The sequence below is a fragment of the Antennarius striatus genome, chromosome 23 (genome assembly GCF_040054535.1).
Source record: "Antennarius striatus isolate MH-2024 chromosome 23, ASM4005453v1, whole genome shotgun sequence".
NCBI lineage: Eukaryota > Metazoa > Chordata > Actinopteri > Lophiiformes > Antennariidae > Antennarius > Antennarius striatus.
Window position 1 is genome coordinate 8,201,415 of NC_090798.1, and position 20,293 is coordinate 8,221,707.

The 20,293-nt window shown below is 41.3% G+C and overlaps 1 protein-coding gene across 1 annotated transcript in view; it reads right to left on the reverse strand.

The window, feature by feature from the left end:
• sema4f (sema domain, immunoglobulin domain (Ig), transmembrane domain (TM) and short cytoplasmic domain, (semaphorin) 4F) overlaps positions 1 to 20,293 on the reverse strand; it is a 56,452-nt gene that overhangs the window by 9,367 nt on the left and 26,792 nt on the right. The window contains exons 2-3 of the mRNA XM_068307936.1: positions 3,875 to 4,023; positions 2,222 to 2,281 (exon numbers count right to left, since the gene is read on the reverse strand). Of these exons, the coding sequence (XP_068164037.1) occupies positions 2,222 to 2,281; positions 3,875 to 4,023 (209 nt within the window). The remainder of the gene's footprint in view (positions 1 to 2,221; positions 2,282 to 3,874; positions 4,024 to 20,293) is intronic.

Genomic DNA, 20,293 nt, shown 5'->3' on the forward strand with positions numbered 1-20,293 from the left:
TGTTCCAGGAACCATACGCAATTAACAAATTCTGCTATATAGCGACAAACTATTTATCTCCATACTGATATTAAACCACCTTCTATCTGTATTTCACACACTCGTATTGACTGTTTAAAGCATTTTTGTGTCTCACGTAAGCCCGAGACTCACGGAACGAGCGCAATTCCGGATGCCGTCAGCCAATAGAATGCGCGTACGGTATCATGTGACTGCCTACCAAAAAACCGCGATGAGGTGAAGTCGCGAGTTAAACAGGATGATTGGTGTCACTGGAAAAAAATAAGGTCTATGTTGGGAGAAAAAAAGTCGTGATTTCGAGACGTCATCACAGGAGCACCACCGGCTTCATTTTTACGTCTGGATCGTAAATGCCTCATCATTGATGACGTGTTGTTATTGTACGTCAGGTGCTGGGAACAAAGCAAACACCTCACCTGAAAATTAAAAATGAGATGTGTGTGGTTTATTATTTTTTACTGTGTGAGCAACGAAGCCTGAAAATAAGTTTCTTAGCAATTTAAATCTAGTTTCTTTGACGGTACCTGTTCAAAATGTTCCCAGACTTGGGATCTCTTTCTGGTTGGATCCATTGTAAAGTAATTACGACGCAAACTGTCTGTCAGCAATCGGAACGCTAATGTGATCAATCCAAGGGATATTGACACGATTGGCAGCGCACTGGGCTGTTTCATCCATTCTAACACATCTGGGACCAGTCGTTGTCTCGGATCACCCATGCATCCGGACCACTAAACTGTTTCACCTGGTGAATGGAGCACCAGTGTGTCACTTGATGAATGGGACGCTTAGTGTTTCGGCACACTTGGTGAGCCAAACGTCATCAGTCAAATGTTTTTTTTCATTGTTTGAAGCATGCTCCGGAGCAGTGTTTCACATGGGAACGCCCACTGAGTCCGGGACATGTATCGGAGCGCCGGAACAAAGCGGACATCACTAGTCGTGTTGCTGTTTGGTATTTTCATAGGGCAGAATCACGCAGGTAAGTGTCATTGACGAGAAATTTGCATGAGATCAAAACATAATGGTGATTTCCGGGTTCGAAAGGAAGTGGAGTAATGGAAAAATTGCGAATACTTTTGTTGAATGGAAGTGCATTTAAAGCTTGCGTCCCAGGGATGCACGCTGTTTGACGATCGTGCGTCCCTGTCAAAAAATGTGCTTCAAAGAAGCAAGGACGCATCTGCTTATGCAGATGACAGCTGTCTTAAATAGGTCAAAAATCATTGCACTTTGTTTCTTGCTTTAACATACAGAGATAAATTATTTTCATTTATCTCTTGATTTGACCTCATTCTATTGTTCAGTTATTTTCAAACCTAATCACTTCAATAGCATAATCACTATTGTCATGCCCAAGTTGGTACCAGTGAAAAAAACGGTCAAGCTTAATGTATTAGTGAGACGTTACTCAAAAGATGCAGTTCCACCGAACGGTCAGGTAACTCAGCAGCAGCCTGGATTGTTGCGTTGCAGCTTGAAACATTGTGAGTGTGTGACATGCTCTATTTAATCAATTCCTATAGACAGTTACAGGACATTTGGGACTTTGCACACTCCCCATGGCCCTCTTTGTACCTCTCTCTCCACACACCCACACACACAACCCCCCCCCCCCACACACACACACACACACACACACACTTTCCAGATGAGGTCTTGGCATACTTCCCAGAACTTCCAATCCGATGCCCGACAGCATAGGGTTGTGACACAAACACAAATGCTGCAGAGCAAATATAGACCTCATCACATGTCTGAAGCCCCATCAACTTAAGAAAGTGGATTAAAAAAAGATAAAGAATTGACCTCTGCTACACCAGGGTTAAGAGTTTTAATCTTTTGACTTCAGTCTATTGGGTTTAGTTTGTAACATTATCAGATATTTCATTATTCATTGTAAACATTGAACTAAATGTTTCGCATTCCTTTTCAAAGGGGGGGAAAATTGTAACATAACCGATGCTCTGTCAGTGCATTTATAAATGATAACAAAAACTTTATAGAGTCACAGACTGTTCCTGCTGGAGAAAAAATTTAATTGTTGCATTCAGGATGTTTGGGTGAAGTGTTGGTGTAGCAGAATGAATAAAAACCACAACTTCTGTAAATACTACCCGAACCCCTGTACAACCCTTCTTATTTAACTGGTCACTCTTTCTCTCACACACACACACACTCTCTCGCACACAGTTCTCACCTCTGTCTTTCCTTTGGTGACACAAGACCTCCTCTTTTCCTCACGAACATCCCAAACAATCTGGAACACAAACATGTCCATTGTTTGAGTCTTTGTGCATCAGTAGCTGATAAACAGTCATTCTTTATCATAACACTAAGCATAAAAGATTCAAGATCCCCAAAACTAGTGCATTTCAAGAAATGTCAACTTTATTGTCCCACAGTGGGGAAATGTGTGCGATTGTGGCATACATACTTAAATAATACATACATATTAACATATGTAGCAAATGAAATATACATATTCACATATAATATATTAACATATATTATCAACAATTTATAATTTACATTAGCACTACAGACTACAAACTACAGATTACAGATTACATTGGTCATCAGCCGGCTTTCCAATGTGATGTTCTCTGAGTGGTCTGCTGGGAGGATTTCCAGTTATATAACCTGACGGCCGTGGGCAGGAAGGACCCGCGATAGCGTTCCTTCACGCATCTCGGATGAAGCAACCTATCGCTGAAGGAGCTCCCCAGTGATCGTAGCGTTTGCTGCAGGGGGTGGGAGTGGTTCTTCATCATTGATGACAGCTTGGCTGTCATCCTCCTCTCCACCACCACCTCCACTGAGTCCAGGGAGCATCCTAGGACAGAGCCGGCCTTCCTGATCAGCCTGTCCAGTCTTTTCCTGTCTGCCGCAGTGATGCTGCTCCCCCACCAGACCACCCCATGAAAAATAGCTGAGGCTACTACAGTGTCATAGAAGTTTAAGAAAGTTTATTGAAAAAGTTTCGCCTCTCATCCAGGAGGCTTCGTCAGATCGGAAGGCGGCTGGTCTTGTCCCAGCTTATTAACCCTGTATGGTGTGGTCAGTGCTATTCAAATTTCAACGACCGTAGTTGAAACTCATCTGGCTCCTCAACGATGGTTGATATGTGCCAGGGGGTGTCAAAGGGGGATCCTTGAAATGCGAGTTTCACTGAGCCTTTGTATACTAATGAGGCATGAGACACATCACCTGGGTTAATCTGCTGAGACATTCTTTTTGGGAGTTTTGAAAGGACCAGATTGTAAATGGCCGAAAGGGGATGTCGCAGACCACCCCACCCCCCCGTTCAGAGATGGCTTCTCCACTTTGACTTGGATGGCTTCTTTCACTCCTCTCTCAAACCATCTCTCTCCCCTGTCCAAGATCTGAACATTGGTGCCCTGAAAGCTCAACAACGGTCATTGTAGTGTGAATAGCACTGACCACACCACACAGGGTTAATAAGCTGGGACAAGGCCACCTTCAGAACTTACGAAGCCTCTTGGATGAGAGGCAAAATGTTTTCAAGAAACTTTCTTAAAGTCCAATGGATTGATTTAAACAGCTTTGGATAACCATGACCTGGATAACCGAGAACCTACACAGACATGCAATGAAAAGGCAATCTAAAGAAGATTCACAAATAAAATGTCATGAGTCACACCAATAACCCTCATTTGAGACACTCACAAAATGAATATAAAATTAACTTTTCATCATGGAAATGAAAAATACAACCAACAAAAGTTCCTAAATAGCCTATAAATAATTATTAAAATATGTAGAAGTTATTTATACTATAATTTGGCACATATAAAAACCACTCACTCAAAACACAAACACTCCCTCCTACCATTTGTGGTTTTTGGTTCAGTTTGTTGGTGTCCACAGCCAATATGGCGTCTCTGGCACCCAAATACAGCATGCCAGACGAGTGGTGCAGCAGGAAGGTGCTGAAGTTGGTCACTCCCATCAACTCATCCGGGCCGAGGATCTTTCCATCTGTCAACAAAGAAGATATGGAACTGTCAGTCGCCCGATGATGAATTTAAAGATGCAGTCAAACACCTCATGCCTGACGCAGAATACAAGGATAAATACATGCATCGCTTCTTTTAACCATGTCAATGTCAGAAGAAATGGTTGACAGCATGAGAGGTTTGAAGAGATGAGAGATCAGAATAGGAGTACAAAGATGAGAGAACCCTAAACTAAAGTCTAGCAGTTACATAAACATCTTTTTATACTATTTTTATCCTGTTAATTGAATGTTTCTGACATATAATTAAGTTAAGACCAAAACAAAACAAACTTATTTTATAAATAGTGTCAATGCATCATGATTTCAGTGCTGAACTGACATGGGTTTAATCTCACAACTGGATTAAGATAAAATAATCCCCACAGTGGGGAAATTTGCACGATTGTAGCAGCGGGGGGGGGGGGGGGTACATAAATAATTAAATAATACATACATAATACATACATACATACATATTAACATATGTAGCATATGAAATACACATATTCACATATGGTATACATATTAACATATATCATATCAACAATTTACAATTAAAATTTACATTACATTTACACTACATGTGATTAAATCACATGGATTAAATCGAAACTTTTGAATTAAATTCCAGATCTTGTTTCTCTCTCAAGTTGTCCTTAAGGGCCGCTACTGGACAAAGTGTGCAAGTGTGTGTATGTCGATGTCGTTGGAGCTAGGTCATCAACGTGTGTGTGTGTGTGTGTGTGTGTGTGTGTGTGTGTGTGTGTGTGTGTGTGTGTGTGTGTGTGTGTGTGTGTGTGTGTGTGCATATACATGTAAATGGTTTGAAATGGTGATTCGTTGAGACCGTCTCATTGTCAAAGGATTGGGTTCCAAGTCAAACAGCTGATCAAACAAACAAGAAAGGAGACAAACTCGTCAGGGATGGACGAAGCACAAAGACAAAGAATAAATCCTGTGATGTAACTTCAACCAGAACACGAGGATTAAAGACTACTTTACATATTAGTCAGTTAGCGTGAGTCACTGTTTGCACAATCACACAGTCAATGAAACATGACTAATGACAAAGTTCCATCGGGTCATAAGATAGATGCTGACTCACAACCTGTCGTAAAATGAAATGTTAATCATCATACAAACATATGTAAGTTGACCTGTTACTTACAACATTAGGTTCTTACAGTATTTTAGAAATTAAAACACATTTTGTTCTTTTAAATATTCAACACTGTCAATAGTGTTGTTGTTATTTATGTTGTATTAATTGTGTTTGAAGCTTATTTTACAGAAATTCTAATACTGAAGTATTAGACTAAACAAACTTAAGTTATTTCGCATCTTTTTATAATGACTGACCACAAATGCAGTTTACGACACACCCCAGCATTCACACAGTCACATTCAGAAGCTGGGATGCAAGGAATCAGAAGTATTAACCATTCATGCACTAATAGAACACATAAATTCCAAGGGCAATGACAGAACCACCAACTAACACTACAAACATTTTTTGACTTTTTAAAAAGGGCATATGTGCCCCTTGATTCCTTGCCGTTTTTAGGACAAAGGACTGTGAGAAAACTTCAGATGGACAATGCATGGATGAACTGCACTCTGCAGATTTGGAATATGGTTGGGAAGAAAATTGGGGCACCCTTGACAATATCAAGAGCAATGCAAATTGCCCAGGGTGTGGAATTTCTACCTAGCACCTTAGATGCAGGGTTCAGGGAATGGTTAAAAAAAGGACTTCTTACGGTAGATCAACTCTTTGATGGGGATACATTAAAATCATTTACACAATTACAAAAAAATTTTGATATAAGGTCAAATGATCTCCACAATTTTTTTCAAATCCGAAGTTATTTAGTGTCTCATAAAGAGTGGAATGTTCTCAGGCAACCTCCTACCCACATTGAATCGTTTTGGATAAAAATTATAAAAGATAAAGAATGCGTGAAAACTGTCTCACAACTTTATAGAGGTTTATTATTACAGATTTCTGGAAATACTCGCAATATAAAAGAAAAGTGGGAACTCGAAATGAATGTTACTGTCGGGGAAGGGAAGTGGGAACGTGTGTGTGAAAAGGGACATAAATTAACTAGTAGTCCGTTGTGGAAGGAATTTAGTTGGAAGTTAAAGATGAGCTATTTTAAAACTCCTTCCATACAAGGAAAATTTGATAAAAGTATAACAAATCTATGTTGGAGGAATTGCCAGAATATCGGAAATCATACACACATTTTTTGGGATTGCTCAAAACTAAAATCATATTGGGCGGATATTCGAGCAGAAATGTTGTCAATTCTGAATGTCGATTTGCCTTTGGACCCCCGGTGCTATATTCTGGGAATAGTTGCAGAGGGTAACACCAGCCATGAAAAGTTGTGCATGTTGAGAATTATTTTGCTAGTGACAACAAAAATGAAAAAACTCTGGCCTGGCTTAACCCCCTACCTCCTACCGTACAACAATGGAGAGATAGATTGATGTCTGTATACTTGATGGAAAAAACAACTGCTCAGCTTCATGTTAAATATGATGTTTTCCTTGCTAGATGGGGTCCAGTGATCTCATATTTCGGATTGTCAATATGAGTCAGCCTATGATTGTTCCCAACTGGTCAATGGTTAGATATATTTTCCCATTTTGTTCATGTAGGATATTCCCCTTTATGGGCTTGTACAATCAGCCATGAGATAATAATTTCTTGTATTTTGTTAAGCTTGCTGAGTTGTTTTTTTTGTTGTTGTTTTTAAATTTACTTTTATTATGTGTTGTTGATTTTTTTTTTGTTCTATTGTCACTGCTTTTTGATTAATAAATAGATAGTACAAAAAAAAAAAAGGACATATGACTGTTGTACAGCTGTTGGAGAAAACATTCAAGTTAGCCCGACCATCCTCTGTTTCTTCTCTGGTGAACGGGACTCAAAGAACCATGGAGGACATTCTGATAAATGGCGAACTGAGCCTACATGGTTTTCCACTTAGTTTCTGTCCCTGTTGTTCTTTGCAAAGGATAAAATAAGATCCCAACACACTGGCATCTGTCTGTATCTGGTCTAACTCTTCCTCCATCCAGTCATTCTGTCTCGACAGCACGAACGGAATTTCTCTTTCACTAAGAAGCCATCTGTTCCGTTGAAAGCCTTCAGGCAAACCAAATAACTTCTGCACTGTGATTTTCTAACAGAGGGTCTTTACTTCCTGAAAATTGGCCAATGTGAGGAGGAAGACGACAATCTGTCGAAGCAAATGGATACAATCAAAAGAACACAGATGCATTCATCTAGTTCTTAAAAGGTCCCATGTTGTGGTTTTTATAATTCATGTCATTCAGCTGTCAGATATCCAGCTACACTGTATTTGAAATGTCCTGCCCCAAAGTGATCAGTGGTCCTCAATATCTTCGATTGAATATTGATGAATCCTCTTCTGCTCTCAAAAGGTTTGTTTTAATGGGTTGTACCTCTCAGCTCCCTATCTCCACCCCTTCCCCCTCTGAGCCTTCCTTATCTCCCACCCCCCTCTGAGCTGAACAAATCAACACTGCCGTCGCCCACGCATTCACGTACACTTGTTTACTTGCGCCACTCGAATGCACCTGCATTACAGATAGATCGCCCCGCATAGTCTGGAAGTTTTTAAACTTTCAATAACTTTGCTGCTACATATTTTGCTCTAATTCTTCTCCTATTTAGCACTCTTGTTTTTCAGGATAAAACAGTTGGTTTTTCGGTGCTAAGCATGGACCTGCTTCCTAAGTCTTTGCTGAACACAGACTCGTGGCTCATTGTGTAAACATGATGAGACTGGCCGGAGAGATAATTACATCCCGCTTTAAAGCGGCGATGTATTGTGATTGTTAAAGCTGTGTTTTCCGAAAATCGTCATTGATAATTACAGATCGTGGATAACACGGGAGCTAAGCTAACGCAAACTAATGAAACATGGGATTTTACCAGTGAATCCAAGGTTTCCACATGGTAAGACCAAGTTATTCTCTTGTATTGTCGCACGCGTGTGCGTGCGTGCGTGCGTGCGTGTGTGGATACACACAGCTCTACGATCTCTTAGAAGAGCTAAAGCTGCTTTCATTCACCAAAAAAACAGACAATTGCTCTGAATTAGTGATTAATGTGCAACTGGTTATGTGTTCGCTGTAATGCTGAGGACAGCCTCGGGCAGACACACACACACGCAAACATACAAACACACACACACAAATACTTACAGACCTGACTGCTAACTAGTTAGCTAAATGCTAGCTGAATTCAACATCTTGTGAGGAACTTTCAGTGTGTAGCTCTGAGCCAGGTCATTACCACACACCGCTACGTAGCCTGATCACAAACCACACACGTGCACGCACACACACAAACACGCACACACACACGCAAGACTGAGTGGACCTAATTAGATGGTCAAATGCTAATTGAGTTCAACAGTTTGTGAGGAACTTTCAGCTTGTAGCTCTGAGCTGGGACATTACCGCACAATGCTATCGTAGCCTGAACAAACTCAACCCTCGGGGATTGCCACGCTCTCGGGCATGTCAACCAATCAATATCGTAAATCACTCTGTCTAGTCACAGAGCGGATTTGTGACCTCACAAATACCACTCTAGCAAAATCCGTTCATTTTGTGTCGGTCCAGGCCATGAATTCATAAAACTTGAAATATCTTTTGATGCAGGAAGATTCTAGGAGTTGGTTGTGTTAGGGGGACCTGAAAAAGTGTGATTTTCATAATAGGACATCCTTAAGAACATTTGTTTCTCTATGCTGACCTCGATGGAAGGTTTCTGTAGCTTGTCTCACTTTTACACCACAGCTAATAACAGAAATACTTTCCACCTCAATCTGCCAATCAACACTGACATCACCCTCCATCTCTCCTTCAGCCATTTCTTTTAATATACTGAGCTGTTGCTTCTCCTCATCTGCCATCCAATCATCCTCTCATTACCCCGAAGCCTCACATGGACAAAAACTGTCACTTCTTCTACTTCTTCACTTTATCCCCCGAATCTTTCTCTTTGGCACATACTCACACATGAACGAACACACAGACGAAGTGCAGACATGAGTAATAGTGACACAGGCCAAAGGAAAGGTCTGGAGAGCTGTCCTTGTGCACCAATCCTAGCTGGCTGTGAAGGACATGAAACACACATACATTACGTGCACACACACACAAACACTCATATGCATGAGCCGCAACCACCTGTCGTGAACCATGATGTAGAGATGATTCCTAGAGCGACACCATCTGCTCCGCCCACATGACACACACTCTAACCTATCACATCAACAAGCATGTTCTAAAATAGGCCTCTGAATGACTTAAGATGGAGCGTCTCCTCTTCATCTTTCATCTTCATGATGACACTTATTATGATCTGAAGAAGTTCGAATCCACAGACATGTGTTGCAAGAAAAAGACTGGAGGTTCCACAGGTCATGAATGGCCAGGTGTTTGGGTCGAGTTTATCTTGAACTCTTTGCATTGTGGTAATGACAAAGTCAAAGTTGTTTCCTCAGAAACATAAATATTCATATTATTCATTAGCTGCAGGGAGCTGAGTCTGTTTTCATTCTGGCATGAAGCATATCAGATGATCAATACAGAAACGTATTGCATTCACCTAACAAACATTTCCCCTATACAGAATTTCTGAACTAATGACATAATCACCTCTTTTCTGGTTATTCTAAAAAAATTCAGAATGTTCATTGATGTTAATTAAGAACATTCATTTTGAGACCCGTGTATGTTGACTGTAATGTACTGTATGTACACAATAACAAAATTCATAACGTCTCTATCGATCTGACTTTCCATCTACCTGGAAATGAATCGATATATTCAGTCATTCTATAAATCCAAAAACTCAAATCAAGAGCCAATATGTTATATAAAAACTTCTCGATGTTTTTCTGTGTGAACGAAAAAAACTTTCCATCCACTATAAACATAAATTTATGTGTAAATAAAAAATTCAAATAGAGAAGCCGTTCAAAAATTGCTATTTAAATTGTATGAAGTAACAGGAATGGTACAAAGCACAATTTAGTAGAAAATGAGGGGTTTCACATTAAAAAAATATTCTGTCAGGAAATCTTATACATCCTGATTAAACAACATTCAGGGTCTATTTTAAAAAGCTACTGGTGGTGAGTATAAATGAATAAGTAGTTCTAAAATACAAAATCCTCTCCCCTGCCTTGAATCATTCATTCATTATACATTAAACATGACATGGAGTAGCCAGGGGTGTGTGTGTGTGTGTGTGTGTGTGTGTGTGTGTGTGTGTGTGTGTGTGTGTGTGTGTGTGTGTGTGTGTGTGTGTGTGTGTGTGTGTGTGTGTGTGTGTGTGTGTGTGTCATGTCCATTAAGGGTTTCATAAACTGGCTGTTGCTTTGAGCGTCCTCTGTGGCTCCAGGGCATTGTGGGATTGGACCAACCAGGAAGTGATAAATTATACACCTCCCTCCCTCATCTGTCAATCAAAACTGATGGGATGGAGAGGAGAGATGAAGAGCAGCCAATACACACGGTCCTTCCCCCAACCGTCTCTCAACACAGCCTCATACATCGTCATTCCAGACGGTGAGGACACAGCTGCATGATCATCGGACGTTTCCAGCGCTCACATCCCCTCAGCTCTGCGCCATTCTCCAGCTGCTGCTTCCTCTAAATTGTTCAGCAGCAATTTAGACAGATGTACTCCACAGGTTAAAAGAATTCATCAGGCAGACTATGTAATTAGACAGTGAATCCATCTGTAAGCTCTCTGGTAAGAGACGAGTAACAACATCTAAAATGAGATGAACCATCTCAGTTTGTTTAAGTCGTAAACACTGTTTTAAAAATGACTCGTTCATTTTAGCAACCATCTGTAGCTTCAGACGGGTCTTCCATCTGCAGCTTCTCATTATAGACAGGTAAAGTGAGGAGCATGGATTATTTTGTACTTGGCCTGTGGGGACCAATCACACAGACTTTGGTCCAAGAAGTTTACGCTGGTAGTAACAGGTCTCAGGTAATGTAATGCCTTGCCACTTGTTGAATATGTGGCTGCATTTCCACAGATGAGTCAGGGTGCCCACGTTGTCGCCGGTCCACCAGCAAAGACACCAACAGTGATCATGTGACCATCAGAACTGGGCGATGTCTAAATCCTCATCCTCATTTACCTTACCTTTACCACATGGTACCAGGATGTACGGTGGGAAGCTAACGGTCTGAGGCAGCGTGATGGTTTGGGCAATAGTTTACTGACAGACCTTGGTTCTTTATATGCATATATCTGTAGAGCAAGCAATGAAGCGTGTGCTGATGTATGTGTGCTTTCGAGTCTTCTTTTTGTGTACCTAAAATATTTAATATACCCACTGGGCAGCAGATAAGAGCAGACTCATCCTGAGCAAAGAAAAGGCAGCAGCAACAAATGGTACAATATAAGCAAAAAATGTCATCATGTGCATTATTACAAAAAGAAAAAGTTCAGCATTATGTTTACACAATGACTATTGAGCCTCCTACAAACATAGACATGGAGGTTAATTGTAAATTAAGATGAACATAAATATGATTTACATTTGTAAAGTACATGATCCTAGAAGCTGACTAAGATTATTAGTGTGTGTGTGTGTGTGTGTGTGTGTGTGTGTGTGTGTGTGTGTGTGTGTGTGTGTGCGTGCGTGCGTGCGTGCGTGTGTGTGTGTGTGTGTGTGTGTCTGTGTGTCTGTGTGTGTCTTGTGTGTGTCTGTGTGTGTGATGTTTGGGTCAGCTTTACTTATTGTTCCTAAGTGGCTCATTGTCTTAGCGGTGATTGATGACAGATGTCAGCTATTCAAGCATATCCTGTCTCAAGATCTGATCATCAGTGTGTTCAAGTATGAGAGTGTTAGAGAGTTCAGTAGTGAGTCTGCTGGAGCGCGAGTTCAAAACACAAAAAATGAAGACAAATATCTTGGCCTGCGTCTGCTGTTTCCATCACCTATCTTCAAGTAGACTTCCTGTTCGTCCCTAACCTTGGTTTGACGAATCATCACAGATGATTTATGTTTTATGTGTGCATCTGTTTACAACTCATAGACCTGTTTAAAAGATTAAATCTTAGATTACGTAGCACTCGATAGTGAAGGCAAAACACCACTTCAGCTTATGCTTTAAAGTTCTGCTTTAAAGAACAGAACATTGTGTAGAATTCAGACAAAGAAAAGGGCAGGACTGTGGAAAATGTTGGAGATAAGAAACAAACCATCAGTTGGTAAATAAAAGAAGAGAGGCGGAAATAAATATGAAGAGGAGCGTGTTTGTTGGAAAAAGACCGGAAGAGGAGGAGACACAAGGTTGAAGATCCTCAGTTACCCTAATCATTGATGATGTGCTACTCTTCCTCCTGTTCTAATAATATCTAATAATTCAATGATCACAAACATGCTGCAAAACAAATCTCTGCATTTGAATCCACATTATCTAACATTCTCTCTCCCCTTTGTCCCAGTTTCCAACGTCCCACAGCCACTTCCATTTCCCCAATGCCCCTCCCACCTCCACCTCTCTCTCTCTCTCTACTCTGCCTCGACGTCTTTCTCTGGCTCTGGGTGATAAGCAGTAGCACTACTAATCAGGCTTGCCCTAAATTCGCCCATGCCCAGCAGGATTATCATGTGTGTGTGCGTGTGTCTGTGTGTGTTGGTTTAGAGGCTGTTGCCTGCACAATTCACACAGCTCTCACACCCTTCATGTTGTGAGCACATAACACACATGAAGCCCCCTGTCTGTGAGAGAGAGGGAGAGTTTCTGTATGAATGAGTCACAGAATCAACACAATCCCGCTATTTTTATTCTACTGTAAATCAGACTGTACTGCCTGATATATATATTTGTTTTATTTTATATACTGTTATAATCCCCCGAAGGGAAATTAAGAATGCACACTCTAGTATGTAGTCAATCACAATCATGCATGTTAGTGGAGGAGACACTAACATGCAGGCAGCTGTAATACACACAACCTCACACAAGGGGGCCTGTAAGCATGCAATGGGAGGTAGAGTGGGGGGCAGCCCCTTTCTGTAGCGCCCAAATGAGCAGCTTGTGAGGGGGACAACACCTTGCTCAAGGCAAGGGCGTCTCGGCAGTGCTCCGGAGGTGACCTGACAACTCCCACTGTCAGCTCACACGCCCAGTGTTTTTGGACGGGAGCGGGAATTGAACCACTGATCTTGGAACATTGGACAACCCGCTCTACCGCCCCCTGTACCACTGAGCCACTGCAGCCCCAAAATGTGCTATTGCACGTAGGTATAAAACCTATTGCATGTTGATATAATAAATCTATTGCATAATATTTAAATAAGTCAACATATTACCACATATAATCATTAATATTTCATGAATCAAGCCTTTTAAAGAGAAGGAAATGGGAGACTTTGGAGTAAAGCACATAAAATGTGTCCGTGTACATTCAATATATCACAATTTGATCTAAACACTGCTGAAATCATCTATAAAGTATCATAAATAATTTGAAACACTAAAATTAAAAAAATATTTTGTTAACACAAAGTGATAACTATATTTGGATTGAAAACGTTTGTAACTGCATAAAACATGAATGGAACACATTCAATCTTCCCCTACACGTGTTTGAGTCTTGGATTGTCAATTCAGACTCAACTTCTAGAGAGTTTGGGATACTATTTATATTGATGTTTGGAGGGGCCGTTGTTGGGAATAATCCCTTTAATATCAAATGTGTCAAATTTACATCAAACCATTCCATTAGCGCCCAATTTACTTTAGCATGTGCTCGGAAGCAAAAACACATCCATCTATTTTCTTGATGAGACAATCGTCTCATGTACAGCCACTTATCTTCCTTGTGGAGCAAAATCACAAATAATTCATTTTTTAAGAAACATATGTCATATGGCAAATGGTTAAACTCAACTTCTTCTCTGTATATAATAACCACTATTTTTAGTGGTTATTAAAGGCTGATTGCGGAACCTGTTCTTCCACTTATGCAAAATATAGCAGAGAGAGAAACAAGTCTCCGAAAGCATTACATATCTGCCAACGGCTGATTTAAATTACCTGCTGTTTAATGATGCGTAATGAATCTTTTTAGTAAACATGGCACCAACAACTGGAATTCATCTCATTTTAAAACAGAGCTGGAGCGTTTAATACCTATTAGCCTGAAGGAAATGTGTTCACTGCCACCTACAACTCTTTACATCAGTTGCCACAAATCTATTTCTGTATGTTTCCTTTGCTACGGTGATGACAGCATGTTGAGAGAAAAAAACATACTGAAGCTGGTTGATAGGAGCCTAAAGTCAACAGCCTCTACTGCGATGAAACTCGATGATGGAGCTCACCTTTTTCCTCTCCCAATGGATGCATGAATGAGACAATTTCTCTACAGGGAGAGATCATGTGTAATCCTAAAAGTGATTAAATTGTCTTGAAATAAGCTGCATTAAACTCAATTCTCTGGTGAATTCATAGCAGGACACAAGGTTCTGACCAAGACCAAGAATCTGCCATGAGCCACTTTACCTCGGATGATTTTCAAAGAGATTTGAAGGTTAGATCATTTTCGAACAACCCATATTATTTATTCTGAATTCCCAAGGTTTAGTGGATAAGTAATTCATGTCTGGAGCTACTAGAGGTATTGTATAAATGTTCCTATGACCAGATTATTGCACTCGCGAAAAGTAAACAATATCTAAAGTGATAGACATCCCTGCATCAGGGATCAGCACTGAGCCCCTTCTTGTTCACTATGGTGATCGACAGGCTGACAGACGATGTTACACAGGTATCTCCATGGACTATGATGTTTGCAGATGACATTCTGATCTGCAGTGAGAGCAGAGAACAGGTGGAGGAGAAGCTAGAGGTGGAGGTTTGTCCCGGAAAAAAAGAGGAATGAAGGTTAGCTGCAGTAAGACAGAGAACATTTGTGTGAATGGGAGGGACCCAAGTGGAAGAGTGAGGTTACAGGGAGAAGAGATCAAGAAGGTGGAGGATTTTAAGTACTTAGGGTCAACAGTCCAGAGCAATGGAGAGTATGGAAAAGAGGTGAAGAAGCGTGTACAGGCAGGATGGACCGGGTGGAGAAAAGTGTCAGGTGTAATGTGTGATAGAAGAGTTTCAGCTAAAATGAAAGGTGTACAAAACTGTGGTGAGACCAGTGATGTCGTTTGGTCTAGAGACAGTGCCACTGAGGAAAAGACAGGAGACAGAGCTGGAGGTAGCAGAGATGAAGATGCTGAGGTTCTCTCTGGGAGTGACCAGGAAGGATAGGATCAGGAATGAGTACATCAGAGGGATAGCACATGTTAGAGGTTTTGGAGATAAAGTCAGAGAGGCCAGACTGAGATGGTTCCGACATGTCCAGAGGAGAGATAGTGAATATATTGGTAGAACGATGCTGAGTTTTGAACTGCCAGGCAGGAGGCCTACAGAAAGACCAAAGAGGAGGTTTATGGATGTAGTGAAAGAGGACATGAAGGTAGTTGGTGTGAGAGAAGAGGATGCAGAAGACAGGGCTAGATGGAGGCAACTGATTCGCTGTGGCGACCCCTGAAGGGAAAAGCCGAAATGAAGATCAAAAGCGATAGACAGGTCAATTGATTGGGTGTGTTTCCCCTGGGTCTTCTTACTAATTTACACCAATTACCTCAGATTTTGGGGGATTATCTCCTTGATTGGTATCATATAGGGGCTTGTATATAGTTCCCCCCCCACAGCCTTAAGGCGTAGGGAAGCGACCCTCTCATCCACCGGGGTAAACTCCAATACAGCGGCGCTCAGCCGGGGGCTTGTGAGTATCCCCACACCCGCCCTGTGCCTCACGCCTGACGCAACTCCGGAGTAAAACAAGGTCCAACCCCTATCCAGGAGTTTGGATCCAGAACCGAGGCTATGCGTGGAGGTAAGCCCCACCAGATCCAACTGGTAGCGCTCCACCTCCAACACAAGTTCCGGCTCCTTCCCCGCCAGTGAGGTGACATTCCACGTTCCCAAAGCCAACTTCTGCCGCCTGGGTCTGGTCCATCGTGACCCCCTGTCATCACTGCCACCCATATGGCAGCGCACCCGACCCCATCGGTCTGCCATGCGGATGGTGGGTCCACAGGGGTGGGAAGAATCCACGTTGCCTTTTCGGGCTGAGCCCAGCCGGGCCCCGTGGCAGACCCGGCCACCAGGCGCTCGCTGACGGGCCCTCCCTCCAGGCCTGGCTCCAGACGTGGGCCCCGGGCTTCCTCCGGGCAGGGTCACATTTTTCCCTTTTCAGTTTTTCATGGGATCTTCTGAACCATTCTTTGTCTGGCCCTTCACCTGAGACCTGTTTGCCTTGGGTGACCCTACCAGGAGTACAAGACTCCTGACAACATAGCTCCCAGGATCCTTAGGGCACACAAACCTCTCCACCACGATAAGGTGATGGTTCCTTGGAGAGGCCTCCTCATACACAGGGTGATAATTATACAGGATAATTACACAGGGAACTCATCTTCAGTATCTGATGATGATGACATGATTTTAGATGATTTTGTGATAAATAAATGTTAGAATGTTATCTTGTCACATTGTCGCTTGCTGTATACTTATATAACAGCGCTGATATGGATTCACCGGGATGTTTATGATTTCGTCACTTCCACTGTCCAATGATATTTTTTTTCCCAAGTCCCCATTGATTATAAAAAAAATTGTGTTTAATTATGTACTTCAAATACACACCTGGTGTATTTTGACTTTCCTGTCCCTTTAAAGTCTCTCCATTGCCAGATAAAAACCGGGGTTCCCAAATTGGGGGTCGACGATCAGTGGTCACAATTCACCACCTTTGGGGTATGGAGACGATTTTATAAATCAACTAAAATTTCAAAAAATTTAAATAGTCTATTTTAAACATAATTTTTGTGTGGTATAACCATGAACGTACAGTGCTGTAAATTGGAAAGTGTTAAGTCTCTTCTTTATTACGAATTGGTACTTTATTAGAAGACCACCTGTCCAACAAGACCCATTTTTATGTGCCTTAATTGGTCTTCTTAGACAGGTTCAACTGTAAGTCATCAATACATATGATGGCTTAATTTTATCTGTAGTTGTTTGTGCCTTATGTCTTAATTACAATTCTTGAGTGATTGCACACACAACCCCAGAGAACCCACAAGCAGAAACCACAGTTCCAGCAACTGTCTGCATGCAGTGACACACACACACACACACACACACACACACACACACGCTTATTTCAAATATTGCTACAGTATATTTACAATCAAAGTATTGATTCTGAGAAGTGAAACCATCAATCATGTTGTGTTACGCTGAAAAGATTGCAGTGTATCAAAACACTATGATATTCATCTGATAATCTCAAATTATTTTTCAGATGAATGTTAAAGAAACAAATTACTTGCAAAAAATTATTTCTACAGAGTAATTTGATTTTGAATTTTTAGACAAAATACTTCAGAAAATCCAGCTAAATTACAAAAATGCAATCTTTTGTGCATCAAACATAAAAGGTAGATGGGTATTCTGAAACAATCCCTGTTCTCTTCATGGTAAGTCTCCCTGTAATGATTATTTTACTCAAGAAAACCTTAACTGGAGAAACGTTTTTCACAGGCACAAACAACCCCCTCAAAAACGTATGATAAAACCCAGATGTATGCAATAAGTGACAAAGCAGTGTTGTTTTAAAGACATGAATGAGGGGTTGTGCCTCACATCAAAGTCAAATACTGACTAAGAAGAGCATTGTGTGTCACTGCAGGATAAAGCATGACTAGCTTTAAATGTGGACACAAAGGTTTAATTATTAACAAAGGTAATTTCCTGTTTGTTGATTGAAGCACTGTTGCTTGTCCACCGAAACAGCTGTCCGCCACAAAAGCTTCCTCTGTGTTTGCACTTCCCATCACCCAGACTCCCACATTTTTATCTCATATCTGCCTCATATCTGAAGCAGATCAGCAAGATCTCATGAAATAATCCATAAACGAGTAAAACAGAAATTACATAGAGAAAAAAAGGTTAACATAGAGAGAAGGGAATGGAGAAGTGATTTAAGTATCAAATTTGTGGACCTGATAGAAACTCAGACCAAAGGAGACTGACTTGATCAATAATAGATGGAACACTTAGGAGAACACATTTCTGTCCTCTCTCCCCACTGTGCATCGTTCACCCTCCAACATTTATGTCTGTCCTCCTCATGAAGTCATCGTCCATGCCCAGGGGCATGACTCCGAGGTTAGAGGTCATTAATGGTGATTTGATTATGTCCCAGAAGTAAAGAAGGATTTGGTCATGGGTGTGTCATGAGCAGATGGGAAGAGTTGTTCAACATTAACATGGATGACTAATGGTGAATGCAAATAATGAATAAGTTTGTCACATACGAGTCTAGAAATGTATCACAGAGGAAGAGGAATTAAATAAAAAATTGTGGTGCCATTTAGATTTAAAAGGAAACTGGTGGCACACATAAGGCCTCCACATGTCTCATTCTGCACGAGCAGAAACCATAGAGGTTTACCTCCCATGTGGTAAAAAAAATATTCCATCCACACAAACAGCTGAACAGTCTACCAAAACGACCATAATAAAACACACACATTTCACAAAGTCACACTCTCAGACATCACAGTCTAACCTCTAATCACACTGGGATCACCAAGTTCCACCCCCACAGAGTAGATGTTTCCATCTTCTGTAGCACACACTTTTTCAGGATCCAGTTTTTAAGTTCTAACTTCCTACAATATTTTTAAATTCTAGCTACAGTGTAGTTCAGGAAAACTTTAGTTATGGAAAAATATTTGGTGATGGCCGGGGTAGGTGTGACAGCAAATAGGAAGAATACGCTGTCAAGTAAATATCAACGGCAAACTATTCCTACACTTGTATGTCGAAAAAAATCCCTTGATCAGCGCCTTTATCACACTGAATTTTTATTGTATATTTTTCGCCTTTGATGACCTGGACATCAAGTTTTGAGGAAAGTTTTTTTTTAAATTTAATCCAGCAAATAAAAAACAAACAAGGACAAACATTTGATGAAAGTTTAAAAGTAATTTCAGGGTCTGCACCACGAACCAGTATGGACTTAATACATCTAATACATATTGCTTCCAAGACCCCCTCTGTGTTCACGTTGTTTGGAGCTGGATCTATTCTCAATATCACAACAAAGTCGCCAGTGTGTTGAACTGAGTGGCCACTGACAGTCCAGACATCAAAGCTTCCAGCATTACACCACTGACCATTGACTGAGATAAGTGACTCTGTGTGTGTGTGTGTGTGTGTGTGTGTGTGTGTGTGTGTGTGTGTGTGTGTGTGTGTGTGTGTGTGTGTGTGTGTGTGTGTGTGTGTGTGTGTGTGTGTTGTGCGTGTGTGTTTGTGTGTGTGTGTTTGTATTTGTGTGTAGGGGATGCTTATAGTTGTCACTGCCATCATCTCAACAAATGCCCAAGTCAGTGTAGTGTAGATGAAAAGCAGATTGAAATAACTTTCAAATGTCTATTAGGAAGCTATAATAGGAGTGAATGTTTCCTAACTCTTGGACTTCCTCCAGGTACAATGGTCAGGGCTCTGTTGGATGTGAGTCCCATAATAGCTCATCCTGAATGGGAAGAGTTGCTCTCAGTGGCTGCTCCTTTCTGGTTCTCTCTCTTCTCACTTTCACAGAGTGTTAAGAATAATGGCGGCATTGTAACCAAGACAGAAGCAACTCTAGACTCTGTCAGTCTGGGCGTCTGTCAGTCTCAAATTACCAGATTAACTGCCTCTTCCTGGACTGTCCCAGCTGCAAAAGCATCAATGGAGCTACAATCATGGAAACACACATCCCCACCATGGGGCTGACAGTGTATTTCTACTGGAGGTTCTAGTCGATTAATTCTCACCAGACACTGACACAAACTAGACACCCTCTTTGGCCTGAAACTCCTCTTCCCATGCAGTTCCCATCAACACTTTGAAATAAGCGTGTGTGTGTGTGTGTGTGTGTGTGTGTGTGTGTGTGTGTGTGTGTGTGTGTGTGTGTGTGTGTGTGTGTGTGTGTGTGTGTGTGTGTGTGTGTGTGTGTGTGTGTGTGTGTCTGTGTGTCTGTGTGTGTGTGGGTAGAGGCAGGATATTGACCTTGCAGCTGCACAGAATCAACTTCCACCAAACAATAAAAATATGGAC